Below are 26,696 nucleotides of genomic sequence, written 5' to 3' on the forward strand. Positions count from 1 at the left end.
CCCAGCTCACATCAGCACCCTGGGAAAGAGGTACAGAGAGAAGAAATCCAGAGCTACACCAAGTGTGGAGACAGACCATGCTGACCAGAGCTTTTGACAGACTTCAGGAAGGTGGAAAGCAGATGGGATGGCATAAATAATGAGGAAAATGTAGAAGGGACAGCTGGTTCTCAAAGGAGCAGAAGAAGTCATGGGAGCATCTTCCTGGGGTGGAAGGGACAGGTAAGTGAGGGGAGGGAATAGTGGACCAGTCAGCTCTGACCCTCACCACTATATGTGAGACAAGGCTTCTGATGGCGTCTAGTGCCACCAAGTAAAGCTCCCACATCTAAGCTTAAGCTCATCAGGGACCACACTCCACTGCCATCCACAGCACTCATTTAGAAAACAGACCTATCTGTGCCAGGGGAAAGCCACGTCCACTCCCCACGCTATTCACGCGGCCTGTCCAGTTCCACACATGGACAGCCAAGGGTCACCTGACATAAACAGCACAAAAAGGGGTGAACCAAAACAGTTTTTAAACTGAAAACTTGACTCAGAAAGAAACAGAGATAACTCATTAGTATCCTCAGAGAGGTCAGGAAAACACTGCTTGCGTTAAAAAACAAGAACAAAAAAGAAGATGCCGCCATGGGAAAAAAGGAGTCATCAAGGGACAAGAAAGTTTTCTTGGATTACCAAGATAAAAGTTCATTAGAAGGGCAAAGAGAACAAACAAAACCATTTCCTAAACTGTAGAGCAAAAAATTAAAGTTCTTTCCCTAAAGGTAAAAATAGTGAAAGGACATGGAGGAAGATGGAGGAGTTCCAGGAAAAGAAAGCAGGGAAGATGAATGTGGAGGGAATAAAAGAAGGAAAGTTTCCAGAATCGAAGATGTCTTCAGATTAAAACAGGCCTTTGAACACCAAGATGAATTTTTAAAAGGCCCACTGCCATTCTTAATGAATTTTCTAGACTTTTATGATGAAGAAAAAATATAATTTTCCAGATGGTGAAGAAAGTTAGTGACAAAAGAACAAGAACCTCATTTGCATTTGCTTGTTCATCAATAACCACTTGATACCAGAAAAGAATGAAATTGTATCTTGATAATTCAGAAGAAATCATTCTGAAATTGGAACTCTATGCCCATTCAAATCACCAAACGAACTTGAGAAGGAATCAAAAAAAGTGCCTGCAAAAGAAAAAAAAAGAAAAAGAAAAAGAAAATTTACCTCCTATACACTTTTCCTTAAAAAAAAAAAAAAAAAAAAAAATGACCTGAGACTCTTCAATGTAATTCAAGAAAAGGGGTGATATGAGAAACCAGATATTGAGCCTAGAGTATCTTAGGATGACATTTCTATAGCAGGCTTTGAATACAATTATCAAACATGCAACTTTCAAAAAATTCCTTTTGTTCTCACAAAATCAATCTCTGCAAGAAGAGCCCACGGCGCTCAGTGGAAAGCACGGAGAAGCTGGGGACTCTTGGTGATGTTGTAAAGAAGGCCATTGCTTCTTTTCTCAACTTATTTTAAAAAGAACTAACTGAAAAATTCCAGGTAAAACAAAAAACTTTACAAGACAGTAGTGGTCTGAAGATGCAGCAAGCTAAAAGGAGGCGTGCTTTTGAGCCTCACTGAAGGGAAGAAAATCCACTGGACTCTGACTCCTGGAAATTGCTTCTCCAGCAGTTAATTTGAATAACACTAAGTTGCAGTGGCTTGGTGATATAAATTGTTTTCAAGGTCTCTTCTAACTGTTTCTACGGAGAAGAATTTTTCCACAATCCTATACTGTGAATAGTTCTAAAGTCTAGACTTAACCTATAGACAAAGCCTGGCCATGCGACTCCAGTTACAGAGAACTCCAACTGCTGAGCACCCTGTCCACGGGAAGGGGGCCTGCAGTGGGTGAAGGTCAGGAGGTAGCAAAGTTCACCCAGGGCCTCTCAGCTCCTTCTTCCTCCTGTTGGAGAAAGAAGATAAACTGACAGCAATGGCCAAAGCGCATAAATTTAAGTACACCAATTGAAGTGACCTCTCAAGGGGCGAGATTTCCATAAATTACTCATTTTCCACTGCTGAAAGCCAGGTGATACTGTAAGAAATTTCAAATCACTGCTTACATATTTAGAGTTTAGAATTTTGGAGACAACCACCAAACTAAAAGAGAGATGATGAAACTGCTGGCTCCAAAGAGTGAACTGAGAAGGATAAGAGGTGTTTACTTTCCATTGAATACTTTATCATTTCCATTCTTGGCAGTTTCATTCTTTTAATAATTATAAAAATCACAAGATGGTGATGATGCCTTCAATAAAATTTTAAAACATAATGCCAAAAACCAAAAACCAAAAACCACTTGATCTTTTTAATCTCCAAGTCAATTAAATATAAGCTAGATATCTGCATTTCCTCAACTGCACATCAGCGTTGAATAGGATGAAGAATAACAAAAAAGTTTGGTTTCGGGTTGATGAATTTGGGCTTGAGTTCTAGATTTAGCACTTACTGATAATGTGATCTTCAGCTAAATTTACCAATCATCTTTCCCAAGCCTCAGCTTCACCGGTCACAAAATAGTGATAAAATTGAGCTTGCAACATTATTAAGACAATTAAAAATAATAATATACATGAAAATACACTGATAAGATAATATAGAGTCAAACCTGAGATGAAATAAAAGATATTAAAATACTACTATGTGCCAGGCACATATTAAATACTCCACAATGTTAGTTGTTAAAATCACGTTCCCTCTTTTCTGAGTGTATCGTTGGCAATGGAACAATAAAATCAAATTTAATAGCATTGTATTTCTAGGCTACTACAATAGAGGCAATCAATAATAGAATATCCTTTGTGCCTTCTGAAACAGGATTCTGGCTTTGATATGCATATGAGTCACCAGGGGTTTCAGTTAAAAGTGCATATTGAGTCAGTGGGCCTGGGATGGGGGCCAACATTCTCCCAGACAATGCCAATGCTGCGTTCTAGGCACCCACTGAGAGTGTCAAAGCCCTAGAAGATACAATGGACTGGCAAAGTTATTTACAAATGGGGAACGTTCATATTATAAACCTGTAAGACTGAATTATTTCTTACTTAAGATAACCATTAATAGTTCTATATTACTCTTTTGTGTTTAGAAGTTACGTTAGATAATACGTGGATGTGCACAGGGTGGCTGAATCTTTCACAAAAGGTCAGTGTGGTCCACCCTCTCTTGTCCCTCTAAACTCCCCAGGGGTCTGCCCTTGGGTTTGCTGATGCAGTTACCATGTGAACAGGTTGACTCTTAATTTCCAACATGCTCTCCCTTCTGGTTTCTCTTGGTCACATGCCTTATTTACTGCAAGGGCACATGCAAGGGTGGGAAATCTCTCGTGCTTTTTATTCTGGGCTCCACTCCCTCTTCAACAACTGGGCAATAGGGTATTTTCGCAAATACTACGACAATAAATCTGACTTAACAATAACATTTGAGGTAACATTTAAATATTCTGTATTTATAATCCCTTGGGAAAGGAATTTAGCAATATCTAAAATATTACAATATACCTTTACCTTTTAAACCAACATCCCTACCTCTGGGAATCTACCCTGAAGATATCCTTCTGCATTAGGCAGAATAATGGATCCCTAAAGATGTCCATATCCCAATTCTCACAGCATATGAATATGTTGCTTTATGAGGCAAAAGAGACTTCACAGATGTGACTGAATTAAGAACCTTAGATGGGGAGATGATCTTGAATTAATAGAGTGGGTTCAATGCAAACTGAGGATCCTTAAAGTGTAAAAGAAAGGCAGAATAGGAGGTCAGAGTAAAGGGATGTGAGAAGGGCTCAACCCACTGTTGACTGGCTTTGAAGATGGAGGAAGGGGCCATGATCCAAGGAGTGTGGGCAGCTCTGGATGTTGCAAAGGGCAAGGAAAGGAGAACTAGGGCCTCTGGAAGGGAACACAGCCCTGTAGACACCCTGACATTAGTCCAGGGAGATCTATTTCAGACTTCAGACTTCTAGAATTGTAAGATTAATAAATTTTTATTATTTCAGTCCACCAAGTTTGTGGTCATTTATTACAGAAGCAATAGGAAAGTAATTCACTGTCCACAAACATGAAATAACATATGCATAAGACAATATTGTGGTTTTATTTATAATAGCTAAAAATTGGAATCTATTCGAGTGTCTATCAAGAAGTGACTAGTTGAATAAATACAGTGATATACTCTGTGCCTGTAAAAGAGGATTAGAAAAATCTCCACACCTAAAGAGGGCTGAACTTCAGGACATATTTTCAAACGAGAGAAGAAAATGCAAGGTATAAAATGCTATGTATAGTATAATCCTTTTTATGGAGGAAAGATGAGGTAATCAGGATATACATATATTTTTATTTTGTAAAGATAAACTGTAAATATAAATTAACCAAAAAATTACTTATGGGATATGAGAAGGAATTAGAGAAGAAAATAAGACATCCTTTAACATTTTTTAAATATAATTTTGACTTTTGGACCATATAAATGTTTTGACTATTTGAAATAAAATTGAAATTAAAACTAATTTAAAATAAAATTAAAATGTTCATACTTAAGTTTCTTAGTTTTCTACAATCTATAGTCTAAAATTCTCCTCAGATCTTTACTCTGATTCTAATGGAATTGCATCCCAGTATCAAATAAATACCCAAGGACAAGAAACTGCTTCCTAACAGAACTGTCAAAATTGTACCTTGCTGGTGGGTTAGGATTGACCATTTCTGCTGGCTTTACTGTTCCCTAAATCATATTCTGACATTACAAACTTTACTCGGCTCACAGTGGAAACCATACCAATTTCATAGAGTTGGCAACAGCGCCACCTGGTGGGGAAAAATCTAATACTATAAATGCAGCATTTTCTTTCAAGGGCTGCTTTGATACTGCAATTCTGTCCTATGTGAGATGAGGGAGAGGAAGCAATCAGAAATAGTTGGGACCAAGACCTTATTAATGCTTGTGTGAAATTAAGCTCACTCTTACACAAGTGTTGATTGGTTGCATTTTAACGAGTGCCTATGGCTCACAAAATCCTTACTGAAACTTCTTGCAGCAAGAAGCAATTTTAATAAAATTTTTGTTAGTACCAATTGCATACACAGCAGCTATCCATTTTCATAGTTTCTATAATGCACATAAACTATGTAGCCAGTTTCAGAGGGGGGAATGATTCGTCTCTGTTTCTAAAGGTGAGGTGATAGAAGTTGTAGCACAACACAGCAAGGCCTGAAGTCACTGAATAAAATGCACAACGTCTGTTTTTCATCCTTCCTTTACCAGGACTTGCAACTGAACGAAATTATTCCTTGGCCCCACTCTTAACACAAATAGGAGATTTTCCATTTATTTTAGGATGACTATTTACAAGCCTGGTTAAACTAGAAAACAGAGGCAAATACATAATTTGGGGTAAAAATAACTTTGGTTTTAAAATATTAAAATAATCATCATTAAAAATACAATTCGTAATAGATAATTGCTTTCATTAGTCCCAACACTCAAGTTGCTATTAGACAAATCAATTCAATTCAAAAGAAAAATCTGGGGCATGCACTATGCACCCTGCACTGGCCTGATTCAGATGCTGGGAGGATGAGAGGAGATGCCTAAGAGGTGAGGAAGCCTTTTTCAAATTAACTGGCGAACTTTGCATGTGGCCATCACATTAAAATACAGTTGCTCATGATGTGGCAGAACTGAAAGAAACAGTTTGAGGTCCCAAAGATAAGAAAGAAATAACCTGAAGGAAGACGGGCAGCCATGAAGATGAGTGAAAGAAGAAAAAAAAATTAGACATGCCTAAGGATGAAATAAGGACAGACAGGATGAATTAAGAGGGAGGAAAAAATGTTGTGGGAATTTACATGCAACTCTTCCCATAAGCAAAAGCAGAAGCTACAGGTATTTCATCCCCCTCTACAGCTAATACTGAGTTGAAGGGTGGTTTTATTCAGGAATTACCATCTCTCCGTGCATCTGCTATCACCTTGGCTGCAGATTTGCTCATCACATGCACCACGTAGAGAGGGCAGTTCACAGCGCTGGCTATGGTGATGGCTCTCAGCGTGGCCTCTGCCTCCACTGCTTCTGGTCGGCACAGCTCGTGGCCCTCAGGGCCAGTTATCCCCAGTGCCAGCATCTTCTTTGCCCCCTAGAAAGGCAGCAAGAAAGCAAAAAGACAGCAGGAAGGTTTCCAACAACAAATATAGTTGCTTTATCATAAATTAAAGGTACTCGGACTTTTTTAGAAGTGCTAAGTATAGAGGTGTGTGTGTGTGTGTGTGTGTGTGTGTGTGTGTGTGTGTGTGTGTGTGGTGTTTGTGTAAGGGTGTAAAAGTGTGTGTGTGTGTGTGTGTGTATTAATATTTGTGCACATGTGTATACAGTGCAGTGCACATGCTTGGTAAAAATAACTTCAGTATACCCATAGCATATGTTAATTCTTCATATGCGCATTTCACCATCAAGTTCTTTTGATTGAAAAGTTAAAAAAATATGAGATTAGTTCTAATTTGCACTCTTTAAAAAGCGATGTCCATATTTAAAGACAGAATATTGATTCAAACAAAACCAAATATTATAGATCTTTGTTGAAGTGACTCATTATAATGTATTGTGTGATTAGTTTCATTTTATTTTTTACTGAATCATAGTCTTCGTTGTCTCCCTAACCCAACCCACTAAATGATGTTGGACCAGTTATTTCTTGACTTCAAAATTTTATTTCTTCCTCACAAAAAAAGGCAAAAAGTCAAGACTTAAAGTGGTAAAATGACTCACTTATGTCACGTAGCCAGGAAATGGAGGAGTCAAATTTAAACCCTGGTTCTGTTTGATTTTACAGCTCATGCCCTCTTCTCATTATTCCCACTGCCTCCTGGCCACTGAGCCTCAATCTCACTCACTGTAATGGGAGCTGAGCCTGGGGAGAAAAAAATATTCTGCTAATATAAAGGGTAAGAGACAGCTCTTTAAATCTTGCAGATAGTGTACCCTTTGGGCATTAATAATGGAACTAACATGAGAAATAAATATCATCCAGATTCCTCCAGAGCACATTTTAATTCCCAGTTTCTGAAAAGAGTAGAGTTTTAAAAAGCTATCTAATACACTGCTTAAGTCATCAGATTACACCCATGCTGTCCATGCTTTAGAATTAGAACCCTGCAGCCCAAGCTACTAATAAAACAAAAAATAAAAAACACAAAACCAGTACTAAGGGACACAGGGAAACCTACTTGCATATTTATAATAGCACATGGTTGGTATCTAATACAGGTAGCTGTTTTGAAAAAGGGAAGTCCTCATACAAGTGTGTACACCAGCTGAATAAAACTCAGAACAGGGCTCAAGTAACCAGGTCAAGTAATTGTGAGTCACAGAATATCTGTCTCTGTCCTGTCCTGTGTCCTCCACTGCAGTGAATGAGTTTACTTCTTATGTAATCATCTTTACCTAAGTTATGGCTGCTTTTGTTTCTGTAGAAGGGTTGGAATGCAAATGCTTACCTCTGCAATTAAGTCTCCATTTTCTGCATGGACCTGAGCAACTGCACCAATTTCCTTGCACTGAGAGAAGGCTGCATACAGCTCCTTGTCTCCCACCATGTACAAATCTTTATAGGCCATAAACATCTTGAAAGAATTGACACCTTTGTCTCTGGCAAGGACTTTCATTTCTTCTTTAACCTAACAAGGGAACAACAACAACAACGTTGCACCCTTGAATAGTTTCAACATTCTTCAAAAAATTACATTCAGGAAATAAAGAAGTAAATTAAGGAGAACAGTTAAGTTCCAGGAATGTGCAGTGGAGTCCTAGATCTTTCTTCCACCTGATGCACTATTTTCTTCTGATCAATTGCTGCTGTTCTGATATTTTAAATCATGAAAAAGTTAATAGTGTTCCCCAAAGTACTTCATTTCTATACTTGGTATAAATTCTCTGCATCTATCTCCCAGTCTGAGGACATTATTCTGGAAAATTAGGAGGAAGTCATGTGGCCACTATGAGGAGCAATAACGGATCTAGAAGGACTCGAAGCTTAAGTGAGGTCAAGTCTAAAGCCATAGGATGAGTTCTCAAAGGGAGGAAGGAGAAGATGTACACAGAAGGTGTAGATGATATGGGAGTGGAAGATAATCATCCTGTCATCCACATGCATGGAAAGTCCCGTTCTACTGTTCTCAGGCAAAGAGGTTTAAGCTTCACTCCTCCAAAAGTGGTACACGAATCAGCAGCATCTGCATTACCTTGCTGGAAATGCAAGGTCTCAGGATCCACCCAGTCCTGCACTATTGTTATGGGTTGACTTGTGTGCCCCCCAAATTCATATGTTGAATCCCAACTCCTTATTTGGAAAGAGGGTGATTGCAGATGTTAGTTAAGATGAAGTCATTAGCATGAACACTGATCCCATATGATTGGTGGCCTTAAAAACAGGAAACAGACACAGACTTGCACATAGGGACAACACATAGTGAAGATGGAGGCAGAGGCTGCGGTGAAGCTTCTTCACAAGCAACACGGAAGACTGCAGTGAGCTACGAGACCCAGGAGGAAGGCCTGAAACAGAGCCTCCCTCAGAGTCCTCAGAAGGGACCAACCTGGCTGACAGCTGGATCCTGGACTTCCCTCCTCTGGAAGGGAAGATGTACATTTCTGTTGTTTAAGTCATTCTGTTTGTGAAGCTTGGTTATAGCAAGTGAACAGAACCTGTATTTTAACAACAGCTTATCCCTCTGCATATTAAAGTATGAGGAGTCTGATAAGGGCAAACACTATCATCTCTGCTCCATCTTATACAATAAGAGCTGGAGGGAGGGAAGAAGGAAGGATGTGCCTTAAAGGCATAGAAGAGAAAAAAAATTGCATCATTTAGAATGGAATTTTGGAGAAAAATCAACTTTATCTGTGGACTATAAACCTTGCTATCATGTTTGTTGAACTATCTGTTAAAGATAGATTACTTGTTTTATATTAACTTGGTATCTGAAGCCCAGTTTGGGGGAAGAGGTGGAGGCCTGAGTTACTCAGATAATGTTGTTATTATGGTGAACTTTTCAGACAAAAAGATATCTGATGAAGTACAATGCAGAAAAACAAGTTGGGATTTAAATTCCTGTTAAAAGTTTCTTTCAAGGCACACACACAATTGGATGGGGCAAAACCAACATATTTTAGTAGCTCTCAAAACTGTCTTTCCTGTCTGAATCTTGTTACCATTTCTGCCATGGCCTAAGTCATGAGTGGGCATGGAAGATTGGTTAGACTATTGTGAATGGCTGTCAGGGGGTGGCATCGGTAGAGCAGTACAAGAAGGGCCTAGGTCAAGAAACAGCAGGGAGAGGGTCCGGGAAATGGCCCCAGTCTGCTCCTCCTCTCTCAACAAGGTGTTAAGAGAGGGACGGGAGGCATCTGATTTGAAGGAATTCTAAAAATAGAATTTCCTTAATTTTTTTTTCCAGAAGCTAAGTACTTTTAATTGAAGCTCTAATCAGTGGGAAAATACTGTCTATAAATGATTCTGGGAATGTTGAAGTTGAGAAAAAGAGAAATCAGTACTTTACAAATTATATTGAAAGTATTTATAATTCATGGATTAAATATTAGGAGAAGCTGCATGAATGAGCATAAAGGACTTATCTTAGTGGTTTTATATTTTTTTATTTTAGTTTTTTAAATTAATAATTCTTCACAGAATTCAGAATTTTAAAGGTACCAAGGAGTGTGTGATGGAAAATCTTGCCTCAATTCTCCAACCACCCTGGAAGCAGCTGGCACCAGTAGATTCTTGCTTTTGACACTACCAGTTTCTTTCTCTCGGGCACACCAAGGAGAAGGGGACTAAGTGGAACAAATTGGCACCCAGGTGCCTCACCTGGTCACTCCACCACGTCACAGCCACATGGAGGCTGTAGTCACAGCAGACTTTGGGGTCAGCCCAGCTCCGCCAGGTCTCGAAGGCCTCAAGGAGGGAGCCACCTTTCTGAGGGATGGCAAAATCAATGATCATGGTGGTGCCTCCTGCCACAGCGGCCTGGAATCACAAGAGGGTTTCGACAAGTTAGCCGTCAATTTCTAGTTAAGTCATTTATCACCTTGAGCAATGTGTATTTGCAAGCACTTGGGGAAATGTGATGGGTCCAAGAAATTGTACAGAGAGGCTGCCTATTTAAAAGACCCGGAGGGACATGGGTAGACGGCCCATAAATTAAAGTTTGAAAGGTATAAACTGCTGGCATCGCTTCTGCAAAAGGAATGACAAAGCTGATAAGGTGAAAGCGGCCTTGACTGGAAACAAACAGTGAGGACTGTAAAGAAGAGCCAAAGTGGAAAAGTGGGAGAGAGTCAGACTTTTTTTTCCCAAAGAAACCATATTCACTACAGTAAAATTCCATTTTATTAAGATCCATGTTGGTGAATTGTACCTCCAACTGCCCTATGACCCAACCAGGATCCTGGGTAACTGACAGGGTTCTTTCCTCTCCCTCCCCTCCAAAACACGGGGTGATGCCTTTATTTTTCTTTGACTTACTTCTGTCCATTCTATCCATTTCCACCACTCTGGTTAGTTCCGATCCCTCTCATCTCTCACCTAGACCGTTTGAACAGCCTTGATTGGTCTTTATCTCTCCACTTCTGCTTCCCTCCTCACACAAGCTCTCACTGCAGAGGGATACCTCCAAAGCACGAATTGGCCACTTGACTTCAAAGGGTAAGGGGAAGGAGGGATGGTCAGAGGTTGGTCAATTGGGACAAAGTTACAGTTAGACAGGAGGACTCAGTTCTGGCACTCTATGGCATGGCAGGTGACCACAGTTTACAAGAATGTATGGTAGGTTTCAACACAGCTTGAAAAGTTTGAATGTTCTCATCACAAAGAAAGGATAAAAGTCGGAGGTGATAAATATGGTAGTTACTCTGATCTGATCATTATACAATGTATATGCGTACAGCACATCATACCCCATAAATACATAGTTACTTTGTGTCAATTGAAAATAAAACAAGAATTTGAAAACCTGGATGTTTCTCATTGCATCTGGAATAAAGTTGAATCTTCTTAACGTGGTCAGTAAGTCCCTGCATTCTATCTCAATTCTCAATATACCTCCTGGCATACTATATTACATTACATTACATTACAACTAGTTTAAAAACTGTTACTAAATCAAATGCCTCCGACTAATTATTTAAATTGATTTCATTTAAACTATAACCACAGGGTGGTTAATGTGCTTTTAATTGTTGTACTCAAACAATGCAGGTGAAGAAAATAAACACAGACAGGGAGGAACGATAGCACTGTGATTTAGGGCAAGGCCCCAGGAGGCTCTCTGGCTCCAGAGCACAAAGCTCAGATTCAAAACTTATTAGCTGAGCAATTTCTTAACCTCTGTGTGCCTTTGATTCCTCATCTGCACAGTGAGGACAATAATTGCACCTAACCCATAGGGCTGTTAGGAGGATTCAACCTGGGGTTTTGTATATTAAGTGCTTGGACAGAGTTTGACTCATGCAAGGGCTTTGTAAGCTTCAGTTCATGGTGTATCATGAGTTTTACACGTTCTCTCAGAATTAGCACTTTCTCCACTTTTCCTACATCATCTCATCTCCAGAAACATGGTAATATGGCAATAGAGGAGGGCAATGCCATCAGCCTCTCCCCCAAGTCCTCCAACCATACCCTTGTCACCCTCCCACACCACCCTTCAGATGCACCAAATGTTCCCAGGCCCTGCCTAGTATGCCAGCTCTAGTCTACCTCCTTTTTCTTGCTTACTTCAATAGATTTTTATGTTTCCTTAAGTCACTTGGCTCTACTTCAATTCTTTTGCCTTGTAGAAAACTTGCTTGTTGTACAGGATTATATACTTTGTCGCTGCCTTTATATAACATGAACTTGTCCATGCAAAGCAATGCATATTTGCATTTCCTAAGAAATCCCTATTGGTATAATGATAGTACTATAAAAATATTCTTAGGTTGTGTTTTTATTTGGATACCGAATGCTCTTCTCGCCTCTTCCTTCTCAAAGTGTCTTCCCAATACAACACAAACGACCCTTGAGAATGAGGAACTTTTTTTAATAGAACATACTGTTAGAAGAAAGTACTTTTCTAGGTCTACTGAACTCGAAATCAAGTTTACGAAACATATTCTTTCCCTTTGAAAAGTTTACCACATGTGAGACGCGGAGAAACTAGACACAGTCATCCCTCAGTATCCATGGGAATTTGGTACCAGGATCCCTCAGGACACCCAAATCTGTAGATGTTCAACTATCTTATAAAAATGGCATAGTGTTTGTATGAAATCTATTCACAGCCTTCTGTATATTTAAAATCATCTCTATATTACTTATCTACTCTGCAGGGCATAAAGGCTATGTAAATAGTTGTTATACTATATTGTTTAGGGACTACTGACTAGAAAAAAGATGCAATTTAAAAATTTTTTCAATCCATGGTTGGTTAAATTCACAGATGTAGAACCCACAGATGCAGAAGGCCAACTTGCTACTGGTGGGAATCTAAAATGATGCAGCCATTTTGGAAAATAGTCCTGAGTTCCTTAGAAAATTAAACAGAGTTACCATGTGACCTAGCAATTCTACACCTAGGCGTATATCCAAGAGAAGTGAAAACATGTCCCCACAAAAACCTGTACACATATATTCAAGACATCATTTTCCATTGTAGCCAAAGAGCGGAAACAATCCAACCATCCATTATTATGGATTGAATTTGGAATGTCCACTAAAAGCTCATGTGTGGATGACTTGGTCCCCAGTGCAACAGTGTCCAGAGGTGGGGCTTTTGAGAAGTGATTAAATCTTGAGGGTTCTAACCTTATCAATGGATTAATCCATTTTTTGAATTAATAATTTGAATCAACTACTGGAAAGAGGTGGAACCTGTATGTAAGTTGGGCAAGATTGGAGGTTGGAACTAGGTCACTGGGGGTGTGCCTTAGAAACTATGTCTTGTCCCTGACCCCTCCCCTCTACTTCCCAGCTTCCATTAGCTGATCAGCATTCTTCTGTCATGATGTTCTGTCTTGCCTCAGGTCCCTAGCAATGGGTTCAGTTGACCATGGACTAAAACCCCAGAAAGTGCCACCTAAAATAAAATTTAACGGGCTAGTAGAAAGTGGTGTAAACTTAGGAGGTTGGGCCTGGTTGGAGGAACCAGGTCCTTAGGGGTACACCCTTGAAGGCTATATCTTGTCCCTGGACCCCACTCCTTTCTCTCCTTTTTCTCTGCTTCCTGGTTGCCATGAGGTGAGCACATTTGCTCCACCATATCCTCCCCACCATGCTGTTCTGTCTCATCACAGGCCAGAAATGATGGAGTCAAGTGACAATGAACTGAAACCTGTGAAACCATAAGGCAAAATTAATCTTTCCTCCTTTAAACTCTTTATCTCAGTTATTTTGTTACAGCAATGTAAAGCTAACACAGTGGCACGATATATGAAGAGCTGATATACTTGAAATGGCTGGCTTTTACTGCATATAAATTATATTTTAATAAAATTATAATAAATGTCTATCACATGTAGCCAGTGCATGGAGTGAAGGAAGCAGGGAGAGGGACACACAAATAATCAAAGATTCTGCTCTCGAGGTGTGTATAGTCCAGAGGGAAAGAGAAAGATAAGGAAAAATTATAATAAAATAATTCAATTGTATTAACAGCAAATCTGCTTTTATAATTAATAGTAGTACAGAAAAGGCTAAAGGGAAGTAAAAATTACTAAACTCCCTAGAAGAGGTACAGAGAAAAGACAATAGGGAATTTAGAGGAGGGAACGACTGACTCAGAGATCAGAGGAAGGTCAGATTTAAATAAAGAGTAGGACATACACATGGAAATTGCCAGTAATTATAACATCTAACCCATAGTGAGTGCTTGTCATGTGCCAGGAACTACTCTGATGTTTGGCATGTTTTAATCATCTCAACAGCTCTGCAGTGTTGTTAACCCCATTTTAGAGTGAAGGAAACTAAGCAGAGAACCATTAAATAACTTGGCCACAGTTTCACAACTGGAGACAAAGGTGGGATTGGAATCAGGGTCATCAGGCTCCAAAGCCTGTGCTTCCAGGAAAGTGAATGCACAAGGGCAGGCTCAGAGGAAGTGACCCACGGAAAGAGGAGTCAGTAGTTCAGCAGAATGGGACAGAATTAAGGTGAATAGGGACCATAAAAAATGATGGTGCCCAGAGGAGGAAGTCAGGGCAATGGTTTTGGGAGTCCAGTGAGACTTGATGGGGATAAATGAGAAGATGGCAGCTGAGTGGACAGAGGGGAAGCACCACCCACCATTTAGAAGAAGCACAGGTTAATAGTGGAGCATCCTGAGCATGAGATGCTGGAGCACTTGTCCACTCAGTGGATGCTGAAGAGCCATCAAAGACAAGAGAAGGAAGTGAGAGCAACCTTGTAGAGGATGCTGGAGGCGCCTGAAGCTGACTGAAACGTCCAGGGAGAGAGACGAGAGACACAGGAATGAGCCACAAAATCATGTCGGAACACAGCTACAGTTAGTACGAAAAAGAAACGGTGCTGAGTCAAGACAAACTATTACAGCATTGATTCCTGGGTGTTGTGATTATAAGTCAATTTAATTTTCCTCTAGTTAAATTTCATTTTCAGTATCTGCTAAATTTTCTGTAAGAGCATAATTTTTATAAGAAAAATATTTTACACAGATGACATGAAGATATATACATATATATATACCTATACTTGGTATGTAAGTTAAGAAGACAGAACTATTAATGATCTGAACTATTAATGATCTTCTTACTAGATTGAAGACGTGCTGGTCAAAAGGCTACCCTTGTAAGACTAAAGTAGACCAAAAGTCCTTGAACTATGGTTCCAAAACTCTTGAATGAGGATTGATCACAAATGTTCCACTTTCCTAATTAACTAGGAGCAGGAAAGAGAAAAAAAGAGTAGCAGTCACTTATCTTCTTTGTTCCTTCTTGTTCTGTTTCTCCTTCCCACACAACCTCTCCTCCTCATCCCAGTCACTGGGGAATGGGAGAGACAGTGAGTCTGAAGGTCTTTGCAGTCACTAGAGGAAACCTAATGGTTCTCTTTGTTTGCACTCCTGATTGACTTCTCTCCACTTTTATTTGTCTGTTAGCCAAACAAAATGCATTTACCTTTTCTAATCTTGGCTCATAAATCAATTCTCTCAGCTCCTAATTACTTTGGATGTTCTCCCTTGAAAAGCTTCCAATTTATCTCAAATCCTTTTTGGGAGGCTGGGGGCAGGGAAGCCTAAGATGTCTCCAGAACAAATGCAATGGAACTTAAAATGGAGATAAACTCTGACCAGGAGTGGGCCATAATGTTACATAAGATCTTATTTAAGAATGCATTAGGTTGTAAATCATCATTGAAAATACCCCAAAGCATTTTCTTCCTTTTCATGGGGCTGCCAAATTGTCATTTCTCAACTCATCCTAAAACAAGTGACTTTGTTTTATCAAAATGAGTCACAGGACCTGATCCACCCAAGCAAAAGAAAAAAGAAACCCAATAGTCCAGCTGAGCCTTGGGGAGAAACGCTTGTTTCAGCTTTCTTGTAGTCATTATGATTTATGAAAACAGACTTCATAATCTCAATTTATGTCCCCAATCCAGAGCACATTCAGCTTTGTCATGATGTCCTGCACATTTCTGATTCAGTTTCTTGATTCCCCAAATTTGCAACATTGATCACACTATTATCCACCCAACCGTGCAAACTAGATACTTAAGAATCCACCTTGAAACTTAACTCTCTTCTTCCCTGAATTCTCAAGTCCAGTCCATTCCCAAAGGCCCTCCAGGCCACCTCCTACCTACTCCAGGAGGTGCTCCTTCATTTCCCGACTGGACTAGCACAGTGGAGTGAAGAAATAGAAGGAAAAGAAAAGAAAATCAGGAAGAGGGTGTGTTACTGAGTAGGTGACTGCTGTGGGCAGCTGGAGAGCTGTCCTCCGGAGACAAGATGAACTAATCTGCAAGGCAGGAGGCACCCTGCCCAGTGACACCTGCCATTTTGGAGCCATTCCTTGACTTCCTGTTGCTCTTAAGATGAAGAAAACACAATTGTCACACAGCCCAGAAGTCCCTGCGTGGTCTCAACCTGAGCTGTCTCCTCAGCTTTCTAAGTATTTGCCCTCTCCCAACTCACTCACTCTGCTCCAGCAACAGGGCCTTTTATTCTGTCCCTTTTCACCTCAGAGAGAGGTGTCACTCATGTTCCTGCTCCCTGCTCCCTTCTCTACCAAGTCTAGTGATGGATTCCTAACCCTGACTGTACATTACAATCAACAGAGAATTTTCACTCTCTCTCACTGAAATTGATGCTGTTTCATCTCTGTATGCCCTGTACCCATTAGAGTGTCTTCCACATAAATATTCTCTGAATGCTTGAAGGAGAAAGGAAGGCAGGGGCCCATTGTCCCCACCCCAAAGGGATGCAATGGAATAATGATCGTTAACTTTTCTGGCAGCAAACTAGGAAAGCTGTGTAGCTGCAGATTAATGTGAAATGTCATTTCCCCCAAATATCACTGGCCCCACCCATGTAGTTTCCTAGATCCTCAAATAACAACATTAATATGAAATGCAGAACCCCAGCCCATCTGAAGGCTGAATGCTCGGATTTGTCCAAAGCCCACCCCTTATCAGCACTCACCTGGAACGCAAACAGACAAAGTTACAGTCTATTTCCATTGCAATGCCTTGAAGAATTTCTGGGATGTAAACAAAGGTTGCATTTTGTTCTATTTTAAGCTAATATTTTAGGTATTTACGTTTATGTATGAACAACTCTTCCTCAAGGCTCAGGAATTCATGACTGTCACCATAACAGGAAATTTCCCTGTTGGATGAAATTAAACTCAACTGAAAACTTGAAGGGTCCTCCCTCCATTTGTTACCGGACATGTGAGAAGAAAGCTCAAAGAGGTGCTGAGGTGTAGGTGTTGGACAGCGGCCTAGTCTCACTTATCAGCCATCTAACCTGCTCAGAAACACAGCCGGGGGATGTAGGCCAGTATGATGGGGACCATGTGAAAGGGCAAATGACCTTTCTTCATCTGACCTAAGTCATTGACCTCAAGTGTTTACACAAAACTAGTCACAACCATCAAAGCTAAGTCTACAAGGCCTAAATCCTACTGCCTACAATTTATTACTTAGGCCCAAGTTAGAGACCATATACCTGTGGTCTATCTGCCACTGAGAACAAAGACCATGGTTTTCATCTCTACAACCCCTGTGTCAACCACAATGCCCAGCATGTGGTGGATTTGCAATAAACATGTGTTGACTGAATTAATGGAAACTAATGATCAACTTGTAGAATCCTCCATCTGGGGTTATTTGATATTAGCTGGCAGTTAAGGATCCAAAATATATCCGATAGCATAAACTTTATTTTGAGTGGAAGAAACTTGAGAATAGGATTTCTTCTGTACTCCCATGTCTGCCGTAAAGTAGAGCTTCCCAAAAGAACTCAATTATGGATACCCTCAGAGAGTTTTGTAATCGGGGAAGATCAACTTTTCACCATAAATTAGAAACCTGCACCACACCTAAATAGACGTTGTCACAAGACTGTCCTAGTTCCCATCTATTCCACTAAGGGTCCATTTATCTTTCCTATTTGCTTTCCCATATGTGTGCACCCCTCTCCCACTTATCCCAGTAAGAAGTAATTTCTTGTTGGGCGTGGTGGCACATGCCTGTAATCCCAGCAACTTGAGAGACTGAGGCAGGAGGATGGTGATTTCAAAACCAGCCTCAGCAACAGAGAGGTGCTAAGCAACTCAGTGAGACCCTGTCTCTAAATGAAATATAAAATAGGGCTGGGTATGTGGCTCCGTGGTGGTTACATACCCCTGAGTTCAATCCCTGGTACCAAAAAAAAAGAAAAAGTAATTTATTTTATTTTCTTCTTTCCCTCTCCTTCCATTAAAATGGTATATAAGCCCCAAATGCTAGCCCACTTCTTGAACCACATACATACAGGAATATTTTTTAAAGGTCTTTTCTCTTGACTGTCTTCTGTTGGTTTAATTTGTAGGTCCTCAGTCAGGAAACACAAGAGGGAAAAGGAAAAGCTTTTCCTCCCTGACAGTAGTACCATGGAAACCTTGATCCTAAAGTACCTTTGTGAGACATGAAAACACTCCTGTGAAAACACAAATGAGGGAGAAAATATGAAGTAAAAAGCATGGGGTACTCAAGTATGAACATGGAAAGAAGACAAGTCCTAGATTCTGTTAAGTTTAGTGAAAAGATTCCTAACACATAACTCCCTCAATAGGGCTATAGCCTTATTAACATCTAGTGGTTTTAAATTAATCGAGATGTTTTTTCCTTCCTCTAAATATCCAAAGGTTAACTCTGTAATCATCAGCCACTGGGGAAAAACATACAATTACAAACCTTTAGAACTGAAAACTCTTGCAAACTATTAGCACAACATGAGCATTCAAAGCTCAGCTCACCAGTAATTTAAAAAAAGGGATCTTCTAAAATCATTAAGAAGTTATGTTTTTTCCTATTAAACTGGCATAGAATTTTTTTTTAAATCAAATATTCATCAATGGGCAGGACACAGTGAAATGGGAATGACAAGGGAACATGAATGGCAGAGCAGTCTGAATGCACTGAACTCCTTTAAGATGTGTCTGACACTCGTTGGCACAGGCATTTTATTCTGGGGGATGATGTGAAAGGCAATTATAAATACAAACAACGATGTGTGTCACAGCTTTGCTACATATTGGCAAACAAAACAAAACCAAAAAACCTTAGAAGGTGCAGAATACCCGTAATGGAGAAGATGAGAGTAGAGCCATTAACAGTCTGACAAAGAAAAACAGGCCAGGCACTTGTAGAGAGGATACAGTTGGTTTGCAACAGGCTAAGTCTGAGGAGCTCTGGGACACTCAGGTTGTGACATCAGAAGACAGGTGGAAACAGGCCTGATCAAGAGACACTGAGGCTAGAGAGAAAAATCTAAGACTTGGCCTCAGAGAGGATAATGGGGCCACAGAATCATGTTCTCTAATGACAAAATTTAAGGATATGGGGAAATATTTGACGCACTTGACTAACTACAAACAATTTAGTAGAATGAAAAAATGTTTATATGTTCCTCCCCAACTAAAAAATCTGAAACAGGTAGCAAAAGGAAAAAGAAAAATCTAAAAACAAGTAGCAAAATGGTCCAATTGTAAGTCATTTAAATGCTATTTTTCTTTATTCTCTTCTGTATTTTCCTTTTTTTAAAAAAAGCAGTTTATTCATTCAACTAGTGTATATTGAGTGACTACAATGTACCAGCATCTTATTGAGGGCTGGAGGTTAAGTATACATATATTTTTATACCTTTTAACAACATTTTAAAAACTGAGTTGTTTGTCCAACCAATGCCTCATTTCACAGATAAGGAAAGGGTGACAATCCTGAGAGAGGAAGTGATTTGCCCGAGGTCATGGGGTCAGCCCACACAGCTCTCACTGCAGCTCTGGCAAATGGCAGAAAATGGGACTTCAGGGTTTCTGAAGCACAGCTCTTCCACAAGGTGAGAAAGGTCTATAAATACAATCATAAATGTGTGCTTAATCATATGCCTTCTAAGTAATCACCTCTATGGCATTTTACCAAAAACTTCCAAAGCGAAGTATGGTTTCCTTTCTCAATAACTTTGAGAAATTTTTGACCTTCGCCAAAAAGACAAAAAAAAAAAAAAAAAAAGAAAAAGAAATAAAAAGAAAAAAGAAAAATTGTGCTGAATGTTTTCCCAGTTTTTAAAAAACATGATCCTACTTCCAGCTACTGACTGTACCAGGTTTTTAATGGGAGTTCATCCACTCCATCCTGCATGGACATCTAAATACAAATGTAAATATTTGAAAACTTGTTGAAATCTTTTTATTCATCTTCTTGTCATTGGACATAGCAAAATCAAAATCATAATTCCTTCAGGTTTATTGAATATTCATTGAATAAAAAATCTCATTGTCCTTCCCCCTCAGAGATCAAATTATTAGAAGACCACTGTATACCTAGTATACAGCAACAAAATGAAATATGATTTCCTTAAAGCAGAATGTTATTTCCATTAGTTACATCAGATAGAACACTTTCATCTGTAATTAAGTCAGTCAATCATAGGCTTTAAATCAATCTCTGACATGAATTATATTTACAAAATATGTAACCTTTGGTTGACCTATGTTTCATTTTTTAAATTGGGTCCCATCACAACAAGAGATCAATAAATAGAACACCACAAACAGCCTCCCTTGTACATGCTGGCTATTATGAATGGTCAGCCTGGTAGACACAGAAAGCAAATAGCTGTCGGTCTAACCTTTTGGGGCCCATCTCTTGAAAGCATGATATATCATTTTTACTTTATGGCTTTCTGTATTTAAGATATCCATTTCTGTACCCTTTGAGATGATGTGGCTACAAATGCAATTATAAATGCCGTATGACTATAATACCTATGACATGCACTTATTTTGATGACTTAAACTGCCTGCAGCTTTGGAAAGGTGAAGGACTACTGTATTTCCTGAGGGTGACTCTGCTTTATTCTTGAGAAAAGCCATCTCCTATTAGCATGCTACGTACACAGCTTGCTCATCCGTCACTTCCTTCTCTGACAGATCTGAGTATTAGATGTTTTTTTCAAAGGCATTGAGTCTAAAAGGTAAGAACTCTAGTGACAGAATCAAGCAGTAATGGAATTTGAAGAGCCACTTGGACACTTACTAGGTGTATGACTAGACCTTAGCCAGGCAACTTGTTGCAATTTCCTTAGTTTTATAAAAAAAAAATAATGGCACCCAGGATTGTTGGAAGATGATGCACAGTGCCTAGTATGTAGCAAGTGCTTGCTAAATATTACTTAATATTTACTAAGAAGACGTTTTTCAAGTTTCATATAAAATACAACCAGTATTTTCAACAGGCTTCTTTGTCCCTAATTTCTCAAACCAGAGAATAACCAACATTGCCTTGGAAATCATTGTGAAGACCAGGAAAGAAGACAAAAGAACCCCAGGGTCCACTCACTCCAGAACTCAGGTAGCACTTCCGTGCTCCCATGATCCACATTTGTCCCTGTGGTTCCCTGTAGGGAGCCTCATTGATTTCTGGGGGTGGAAGTCGTTATCTCCTGGATCCAGCCAACCAATTCTGAAGTAGACTTTTGCAACTTAGCCTCTTGGTGGTACTTTTTAATATTCAACAGGAACTATGTACTTGCTAAGCCTTTGACCATTTCTCTGCTTGTATCATTTTTGGCTTATGGTCTTAAACTCATTAAGAATATGTTTCTGTTTAGTGTTTTGGTAGTCTTTAAGAACAGAAATACCTAGAGAATCAACTGGTGGATAACAGACTATAATATGCCATAGGTATATACCTCAGGTAGAAACTACAAATCTCTCTATGCTATAAAAATCCCAGAATATCCAAGGAACAGAAAAAGGACTGAGAACCACTCTCCAGGATCTTCATGCACATAGAGACAGTCTTGAGAAAGGGAGGAAATGTCCCTCTCTCCTCTTTTTGGCTACTTCATCGGCAACCCTGAAGGGAGAGAGAAATGAAAGCTACTTCTCAGTGTAAGGACAGTGCTGCTAATGGCCTGATGATCGATGGTCAGTAACAGCAGCTCCCCACCTTGCAAAAGAGGGCATTGGATGGAACACCCTGCTGTAGCAAAGCATTTCGTTAGTGATGAACCTTAGTGATAACGGGAAATGCCTGTGCCATAACTGAAAACAGTAGGTTACAAAACTTTACAGTTTTACACACACATACACATACACAATGCAATTTCAGTTATGTAAAATATAGCACATTGAAAAGCAAAAGGCCACATACACCAAAACGATGGTGATTGTCAAGGGCAACTACTCCATTAGTAATATTTTTCTTCTTTATATGTTTTCTATTTTTTCTAATTTTCTATGCTCATTAATTATTCTAAAAACTGAACAAACTTATTTAAAATATAAAAATGAGTTCATCAAAATTCAACCTTTTTTTTTTTTTTTTAGCAAAAGGGGGAAAGGAATATTTAAAACAAAGCTTGCCAGTTTTCAAAGCAGATTTGTCCTGCAAAGAAACTTTATTGACCAGATGATAAAGGTCAATAATAAGTAACTAGAAAGAAGCTTTCTAAATGTTGATTTGGGCAGCCCGCCCCAGATCCTTCTCTCTGGGTGGAATCACCTACCTTTCTTGTTCTGTTAAACATTCTGATCAGTCATAAAGGACTGGGGAACTTGGAGTGGGGCAGGCACAAAGAGATTAAAATAGTTGAAAACGAGGACAGTAAACTAAATACTGATTCTTTAAACTGGACTGAAAGACTGTGCACTTTAAACTTGGACCAAACAATCCTGATTTGGCATTCACATCAAGGTATGATCTTGGGGAAAACCTCACACACATTTCCAAGTGAAGAGCTTTGACTTAAAGAAATAAGTACATATTCAGTTTGGAAGGAACCATTTCTCTCAAGGCAGTCCAAAACTTGAGACTCTAGGATGCTGTGGGTTTGGCTTTAGCTCAAGTGCTGAGAGTGGAATTTTAGCTTCATGTTCCTGTAAAGCTACCTTGTTAATCTCCCGGTTTTGTTTCCAGAAGCTATGAGGAAATATTTAAGGTTCCTTTCATTGTCTCCAACTTCTAGTCTTTCTGTTTAGAGAAACCCAAACTTCCCTCACCTGGGAATATGGATCCGATTGCTCTCCTACACCATCAGTAACTCAGGCAGCAAGAATCAGGAGCTATACTGGGTGTCCCCGGGACCAGGCGGGTGGGAGAAAAGATGGGACGAGGTGTCTTGGTGTATGCTGGGAGAACATTCCTGAAATCTTTTCATTTTCAAACTCTGGTCAGGTTGTATTTTTCCTAGTGGGGTGAGTGTGGATGGGCATCCTTCCTGCCCTAGCAGACAACACCCGCCACACACTAACCTGAGACAAGGCAGGACTCCTAAGTGAATGGACTTTGCATTTGGTTTTGGCTGGGATGAAGGATGGGGAGAAATGGCCGGGAGGACCTACTTTAAAAAGACACTATAGGTAGTACAGAAACTTTGTGGACTTCCACAGAACAGCAAGAAAAACCGGAGATTTGAGATGGGGCGTAGAGAAATGAGGTAAGGACCAAGACTGCCTTAAACTTGTCCAGTTACCCAAAGGGAGGAGTGGCTGGCGCCTGGGTTGGCCTAGGCTGGGCTGATGCCCCTGAAACCGGCGCTTACAGGAAAGGGCTCCGAGCCGGGAATCTGCACGCCAGCTCGGCGCCCGCCCGCGTCCCTGCGGCTCGCTCCTGCCACTGGGTCCCGGCTGCGCAGGCGGGGGCGGTCCTCTCCCCGGGGACAGCGCGCGAGGCCTGAGGGCTGAGCGGGGCAGGTACCTTGGTGCCCTGGTGGAAGTCGTCGACGGACCGTGAGCCCATGAAGGGGAACTGCATGTGCGTGTGCGTGTCGATGCCGCCGGGCAGGACCAGCTTGCCCGCCGCGTCGATGACGCGCAGCCCCGCGGGCGCGTCCCCGGGCGGCAGCAGGTCGCGGCCGAGCGCCCGCACCACGCCGTCCTCCACCAGCACGTCGGTCACTTGCGAGGAGTCATCGTTGACCACGCGACCCCCGCGGATGAGGAGTCGCGACCGCGTGGCCATGGTGAGGGGCCCGCGAGGTCCTATCGCCCAGGGCTGCGCGAGGGGTGGCCTCGGTGAGCGAGGGTTGCCCTCCAGGAAGGTCCCCGGACAACTGCAAATCCTGAGCCCTTGGGGCGGGTTATGAAGTGGGCAAAGGTGCGGGCTCCACCCCAGGAAGGGCTGGGCTGGCGCCAAAGTCAGGGACAGAACAGGTCAGCACGGTCCCTACCCTCGCAGACCCACGAGCTGTCACCCTGAGTCTAGGTGTCCACCCGGGTTTCTATCTTGGAGTTTTAAAAGTGAGAGAAATAATATTTTTCCTTCATAAGAAAAGGCGTTTGAGAAAAAAGATCGCCACCGAGTCCCTCTCCTTCGTGAGCCTGTCTGTACCCAAAGACCAACAGAGAGTGGGAAAGTGGGACAGCCAGCGTCCCAGTAGCAGCGACCAAAGCACCACATAGACGCCCATCAGAACAAAGCCCCTTGGTCTGGATTTCCTTTTGTCTATCCTTCAACTATATGAGGAACAAATTACACACAATGTCAGTGATTTTCAGTTCAGAGCGAAATGTTTTCTCCATTTGAAACCAAAATGACTTGTTCAACTGTTCTCTAGGTTTTATTGATATAACACATACCAGCAATTTTTTCTTGGCCAATAGCAGATACTGTAACTCTAAAGATCTAGGTTTATACTTCTGGCTTTTCCAGAAAACTGGCTGAAAGCTCTCCAAATAAATCTTTTATTCTTTTGCTTCCTCCATTTTTTCACTTACAAAACTAAGTAGTAGTTGCTCTTGCCGTCCAGATTTGTTTTGAGAAACAAATATGAGGTTGGACATGAAGACATCTTAATCAGGCAGGAAGTGTCAGATTGAAGTGGGATGGAAGAAATAGGATAGGTAGAAAGGAGACCCATAAGGAAGGGAATGAAACTGAGACTTTAAGAAGCCCCTTGAACACCTTCACTTTTAATCTCTAACCCTGTTTTGCTCCAGGCCTAAATTCTTAAGCCCTTGACTCTTAGAGTATTTTGAGTCCAAATGATTAATGTCTGCATTTGCTTCTAGTTTATGCAGCATATTTTAGTCAGACTAAATAAAACCAATGAAAAATATTGTTAGAGACTTACAATATGGGTATATTCCAAACATTATGTATTGACTGGATGGCATCAAGGAATCCTGAAAGAATCAGACCACCGTGACCTACCCTGTGCTCCGTGACTAGGAGCCCACCAAGCCGAGGTCACCCAGCCCACACTTCTCCTATTCACTATTTACAGTCACCTTTAAAAAGAAGAGCCCAAGACCCCCGAAGTTTGTCTCAGTCCTGCACTGCTTCTCCCTTTGAGTGCATAACCAGCTCTACTGCTTGCTTCCTGTAGAAATCTCCTTGCTTTCTTAAATAAATCTTTGTGCCCATTTTGATGCACCCTGAAATTCCTTCCTGTGGCATAAGTTGAGAACTTGCAGGGCTGAGGTGAGGTTCCCTTTCCCTTTCTGGGGTCCTCCACAGACCCTTTTCCAATGACAAAATTTCAAATTTACCTAACAGATACTAGCTTTGCAAAGACTACCTCTGGTGGGGGATTGGGTAGAGGGCCAAGTGATAACAACAGGCTCAGAGCCAATGGGGTCACACATACACATTTCAATATGCAAAACAGAACATTCTATCTCTGAGAGAGAATGAAGGTAAAAGAAAGAGTTTAGAAGTAACAGGCAGTTTACTTCTGGCCTGGAGAAAATTACTTATGGAAGATTCATAAAGTGGTATTTGAACCCAAATATGAAGGATATGGCTATGTAGAGGGGTGTGTGTGGAGAGGCAATGGTGCTCCAGGCAGAGAGGACAGGTGGGTAAAAGCAGAGAGGAGGGGAGGAGGGGATGTCTAGTTTGGGAGTCTGCACTCCATGTGGGTAAGCTAGGAAGAAGAAGGCTAGATGAAACAGTGACCACCCTTTTACTTACATGGCATGAGGGAGGAAGAGGAGGCAGGGGAGGACCTGGGAGAGGAGACCAAGAGCACTGTGTGATGCAGAGTTCAAGAAAGTGATAGGATGACGTCCCACGGAAGGGTTGTTGGGTGTGATGTACATCTGCTGACTCAGCATATATTCTCATCCTTATTCTAATAGCAGTCACTGGTGGGAAGTCCCTCTCCTGCTTTCTTAGGAAACTTGCCTTGGTGGAAGAGAGGGGACTGCTGGCTGTGGAACTGAGCTGCTCACCCAGCTCTGCCTATCCCAGCAGGACATGCTTGTAACCAATTATGGGTTCAGGGGTGGGCATGGGCTCCAAGAAGATTAATTATGTCCAGGGAGAGCAGATTCCAAGACTTTTGTTAGATGGAGAGGACAAGAGGCTTGTTCTTTGCAGCTGAACTCAAAGCCAGGAGGGGTGTATGAACAAGAAACTTCTGGGAGTCATCTAAACAACACAGGGGAACAGCCCTGGGTGAACAGAGCCAGCACAGAAAGCAGGAAGGAGCGATGGAGATACACTGGGTTCTCACGACACTGAACTCTGAAAACCAACCCTACCCCTTCCCTAGACTTCCCTCTTTTTGCTTGAGCTGGTTTGTTTCTCCTGTTGCTTACAAGAGTCAACTGACAGAGACTGGGGAGATAGTTGGAGTTTAAAGATTAGATATCACATGTGACCTGCAGATGGTATTTGCAATAGTAGAATGCAAAGTATTATTATTGCTAACTTTCTCAAGCTCAGATTATCCAAATCTCCAGATGATTAAAAATTAGAAAGCATCAATAATATAAAAGCTCCAATAGATTGGGCTGTCAAGCCAGGAACAAAAACCCAAGGAGGTTACACAGGTATTATCAAGGGATCTTTGTATGAAGGTGAAAGAGGGTAATTGTGCACATAATTACCTATACACTGTCACTCCTACACACTGTTCAAGTCAGCACCACCCTGGGAA

The 26,696-nt window shown here is 40.9% G+C and overlaps 1 protein-coding gene across 2 annotated transcripts in view; it reads right to left on the reverse strand.

Moving 5' to 3' along the window:
• DPYS (dihydropyrimidinase) overlaps positions 1-23,879 on the reverse strand; it is a 74,535-nt gene extending 50,656 nt beyond the window's left edge. For both annotated transcript variants that reach the window (XM_079141518.1, XM_079141517.1), the window contains exons 1-4: positions 23,510-23,879; positions 9,920-10,078; positions 7,548-7,727; positions 6,001-6,190 (exon numbers count right to left, since the gene is read on the reverse strand). In XM_079141518.1, coding sequence (XP_078997644.1) covers positions 6,001-6,190; positions 7,548-7,727; positions 9,920-10,078; positions 23,510-23,773 — 793 coding nt within the window. In that variant the 5' untranslated portion in view covers positions 23,774-23,879. The remainder of the gene's footprint in view (positions 1-6,000; positions 6,191-7,547; positions 7,728-9,919; positions 10,079-23,509) is intronic.
• Positions 23,880-26,696: the final 2,817 nt, after the last annotated feature.

This window comes from Sciurus vulgaris, assembly GCF_902686455.1.
Source record: "Sciurus vulgaris genome assembly, chromosome: 1".
Classification (NCBI taxonomy): Eukaryota; Metazoa; Chordata; class Mammalia; order Rodentia; family Sciuridae; genus Sciurus; species Sciurus vulgaris.